Genomic DNA, 4,688 nt, shown 5'->3' with positions numbered 1-4,688 from the left:
CACTCTGGCCCAATCTCCACCGGAAAATTGCCTCCCTTCCTCAGTGGAACCCTCATAGTTCCCAAGGATTGTTTGGTTTTCAAAGCTTTACACAAACTGTCCACCCACGTGCCCACAGATGGAGGTTCTATTTCTAACCCCGGAAAACAGACAGCGGGCTGGCAGACACGCAGGATTCGTGTAACTGTCCTCAGAACTGTCCACAATCAGGAAATAAGGAAGTCCTCTTGGGACCTGCAGGAATGAACACTTGGCTGGGAGGTGGCAAGAACCATCTCGGGAGAAAACTGCTGAGGAAGTTGTAAAACATAATTTGGGTCATGAGTACCTAAATTTACATAATATAAAAGGTTGTGTTTAGGATAACAAAACAATTATATGCTTTACACACATTTTGTTTATTTCGATGATCCTGAAAATCAGTACTTACCCTGACAGGTGGGTGTATCAGACCAACCATTGTCACCACACACTATGGAGCCTACAGTGTGTCCATCTCGGTTTTTATATCCATTCTGGCATTCATAGACCAACTTGTCATTGACCTTAAACCACGTGCCATCACTTTTGGCTCTGGCATTCTCAAATACTGGAACACCACAAGATTCTAATGCATAATAGAATTGAAGATTTCACTTCTAATATTATTGAATGGACAATCGATTGCGTAAGTTCCATCCCAAGAATAAAAGAGCTTTATCACTTAGCATGTGCTAATAAATTATGCATCATATACAAGTAATCTATGCATATTAGTGATAAATCACTGTCCTAAAATCGTTACTCATAAAAAAAGCATGTATTTCTACACAGAAGTTTTACCGGCACTTAAATCACCAAAACCTTTATTTTAAGAACATTTTTCTCAATGCAATTAAACTTAGACATTTATTCGTGTTAGCAATAAAATAGGCCATAATAGATACATTGTACTTTTTTTTTTTGGCAAAGCAGAATATAGCATTTTGTGAGTGTAGATGCCAAAGTTATTAGCAATTGTGACATATATGCCAGAAAAAACCAAATTGGTTCAACAAAAAAGTTATTTTTCACTACTGAGAGTAAATTTAACATTTTATACAATTAAACATTCTATACAATTCTCCTTTAACACATACTAATTTTTAAATCTCATACGCTAATTTAGCTTTTCCAGATATTTTAAATGACTATATATTCTTTTATTCTTATCAAAGTTGAATGTAAAGATACTTCTATATTTATAATTATTATAAGAAAGCAAAATGCTAAAAAATAGTCACAATTTTCACTAACCCTATATTGGAGTGGTGTTTATAAAAGATTAAATAATTTACCTCTTATTTTATAACATACTATGTAGCTAGCTAGCTTAAAGTGTTAAAAAAAGAAACTAAAATTATAATACTAAAAATAATAAACACATTTACTCTTTCCTAATAAGAGTGTTCTAATGAACAGTTGATCACAATTTAATATAAAATGAGTCTGATATGGATACAACATCATTTTTCCTTTGGCTGGTTCCCATGGTACGTATGGAAATGGAAAGCATTGAAAACAATAGGAATGGACATTTTAAATATCTCCTTCACTTAAAGTGAATGAAAACTATCACCACGTGGCTTTGGGATGAACAAGACAAAATGAGCGAACTGTCTAGGGAATGTTCATAAACTCCGAGGTCATAAAGTAGAGAGCTTCCTCCCTGCCGCCGACGCTGGTTGTGTCTAGGAGCATCTCACAGTCTCCACTCACTGCGCATTCCTGTGGGCTTCCTGGAGGAAGTGGCTGCTCAGAAGACGAGCACCCCTGCAGCACCGAACACATAAATCACACAAGTGACTTTCCCCTAACCTGTGTCCTGTGAGCGCACATTTCACTTACAAACCTAACTTTTATGTCTAAGAACTGAGACTCTGAGAGGAAAGTCTGATCACCTGCAAACAGGTAAACAGGGCAGGACCTCAGCTCAAAACGATGAGCTTACAGCGGAATCCACAAAGGCCCGTAAGCAGTTTGCAAATCGCAGGATGGTTTACGGGGATAAACCTTGAACTGAATGGTGGACTTACATCTACCTCACTAGTAATTTATTGTAACCGATAAAAAAAGTACATATGTTTTCTAAAAAATTTCTTATTTAGTGTTTTCAAATAGAACTATGGCAGCTTCCACCACCCCACAAAAAAGAAATCAGTAAAGTAAACATTCATTCAACAGCCATTAAAATAACGGACACCACTGGTGGTCATGAATGACTTACTAATGCATCTGGGTTGAGCAGACCATCCATTCTGGAGACATGTAATATACCCGGATGTCTGACCATCTTCTGTTACATAATCTTGTTTGCACTTATATTTTACTCTTTGATTTAAGAGATAGTTAGATCCAGGCTCAGCAATAAATCCATTCTCAATTTTTACCTTTGACTTTAAACATGTTTCTAAAAGGAAGAGAGCGTAAGGAAACGGTAAGCACATGGTCAGGAAACAGTTTCCTAAGGACTCGCACAACATTACAACATGAGAAATAAGGGCCATTTGTCAATGAAAACCTGGAAAATTCCTAATCATTCAAAGCATTGTGTCAGAGAAAATAGGTTATGAGTTTCCAAAAATGTTAATCCTAGATATTAAAAACATTTGGGGGAACTAAGCCAGATTTAAAACACTCAGGATGCCTTGTAAGAAATTATTAAAAATCAGTTTGCCTCATGATCTGGAAGCCCGCAGCCCCCCAGAACTCTCCTAGCAACAGGCCCTTTCCTGTGCCTGATTGGGTTCAGTATAGCTAAGAGGGTGGAGCTTAAGTGTTCTCACCCCATGGGAAGCAATGGCACCTATGTGAGGTGATGGATGCGCTACGCAGCTCCATCTGGTGGTCATGTCACCACGTGTGCTTATATCAAAATAGCAAGCTGTCCGCATTAAACATATGCAATCCCCATTTTCAGTTACACCCCATTCATGCTGATAAAGGAACAACCAACTGGAAAACAGAAACATGTGAGCAGGAATCAACTAGAAACCAAACACTAAAGAGAATGTACAGAGTCAAACGGTGCTTCCTTGAAACTATGCACTAAAATGGATAAACACACGGAAGGAACAATGAAGAGAGTGCCAGCCACAGACACAATGAGGAAACGGAGCCAAATCTATGAACATGACCTTGTGAGGCGTATGGACACAGCCAGTGCATAACTAAGGTTCCCGAGACATAGGGTCAACTGATGGGCTCTCCATTCTCACCAGGGCTTTGTTGGAAGGTGGGAATTTCCCAGATCACAGCCCAGGAAGGGAACACCCAAGCAGACATGTCAGTCCCACTGAACAGGAGAAACAAAGGCGTTGTTCCCCAAGAGGCCGACACCGCCACACTCTGAATGTCCATAACCAGAGAGGAAAGAACCCTGGAATGGGGGGGAGACCTCTACCAACCTGCACGGTGATCCTAGATTTTTGGTGACTACATCCCCCTAGAGTCGAGGGTGGAACCCCCTGAGAATGGGCGGAGCACAACTACCAGAGGAAAGAGCTGCCAGGAAACAACAAATTCCAAGATCCCAGGGCACACCCAGCACTGGAAACATTCAGATTAATCAGTCACATGGGAACAGGTCTTAAACACAATCACTTAGTAGAGAGACTAGAAGAGGCCTTCTCCATCCAGACCCTGAATAAACTCTTCTGTGTAAAGGCTCCCACATCGGCCTTATCCTATGAAAACAATCCTTGACTAGATCACGTTGACCCGAACAACCTAGTCTTCCAACACGGAACATCAAGCCAGTAGGACTGGAGGTCTCCAACCTCAAACGCTCAAGAGGAGCACTCTGGGAGGAGTCTCTCGGGGTGAAGTTGTTGCTCTCAGAGCCTGTTGGCTCCAACGGTGTGTGAAACTTCTCACTGGGTTCCCGGAGCCCTCATGCAGGGTGACTGTCAGAATCTCTGTTCTTTGTGACAGAATCTCCTAATCTGCCATCTTGATCACGACACTGTTATTATAGGTTTGCTCTTTGTTGTCTTTTCTTGTTTTTTTTTTTTTAAATATATTTTATTGATTTTTTTACAGAGAGGAAGGGAGAGAGATAGAGAGTTAGAAACATCGATGAGAAAGAAACATCGATCAGCTGCCTCCTGCACATCCCCTACTGGGGATGTGCCCGCAACCCAGGTACATGCCCTTGACCGGAATCGAACCTGGGACCCTTCAGTCCGCAGGCTGACGCTCTATCCGCTGAGCCAAACCGGTCTCGGCTTGTTTTGTTTTTTTAATTAATGTCTACCATAGCCTTCTTTATTTTGCTATTGATATACCAAGAAATTGCTGTTTCCACTCATACACACTTGAAAAAATAAAACCAAGTAGGGCCATTGGCAAAATAGGAAGCTGATAGAAACCTCTTGCCACAGTTATTACACATGAGTCTTAGACAATCACAAACAGACTGGATCTTAGACCAGTTTTCTTACCGACACGGATGCACCTGGGAGGAGGGCGCCAGCCATTCTCCGTACAGGTCATTGTGGTCTGCTTGTCTGGAAGCGTGAATCCAGGATAGCAATTAACTTGTAAAGATGTGCCCTGCAAATAGCTTTGTTCATATCGTGGACGATGTCCATTTTCCAAATCATTGAAAATGCATTTTCCTGAAAATTATACAAGGATGATAAAAACATAAATGGGGGCAAAATAAATTA

General features: G+C 40.7%; 1 protein-coding gene across 1 annotated transcript in view; it reads right to left on the bottom strand.

Moving 5' to 3' along the window:
- LOC102442742 (complement factor H-like) overlaps positions 1–4,637 on the bottom strand; it is a gene marked incomplete at its 5' end in the record, with an annotated part of 77,310 nt that extends 72,673 nt beyond the window's left edge. Inside the window, 3 exons of the mRNA XM_023746077.1 lie at positions 431–607; positions 2,246–2,428; positions 4,461–4,637. Coding sequence (XP_023601845.1) covers positions 431–607; positions 2,246–2,428; positions 4,461–4,637 — 537 coding nt within the window. The remainder of the gene's footprint in view (positions 1–430; positions 608–2,245; positions 2,429–4,460) is intronic.
- Between the last annotated feature and the right edge of the window lie 51 nt (positions 4,638–4,688).

This window comes from Myotis lucifugus, unplaced genomic scaffold (assembly GCF_000147115.1).
Source record: "Myotis lucifugus unplaced genomic scaffold, Myoluc2.0 scaffold_625, whole genome shotgun sequence".
Classification (NCBI taxonomy): Eukaryota; Metazoa; Chordata; class Mammalia; order Chiroptera; family Vespertilionidae; genus Myotis; species Myotis lucifugus.
The sequence above is the reverse complement of the archived record's forward strand: the minus strand, read 5'-3'. Positions and strand labels throughout refer to the sequence as shown.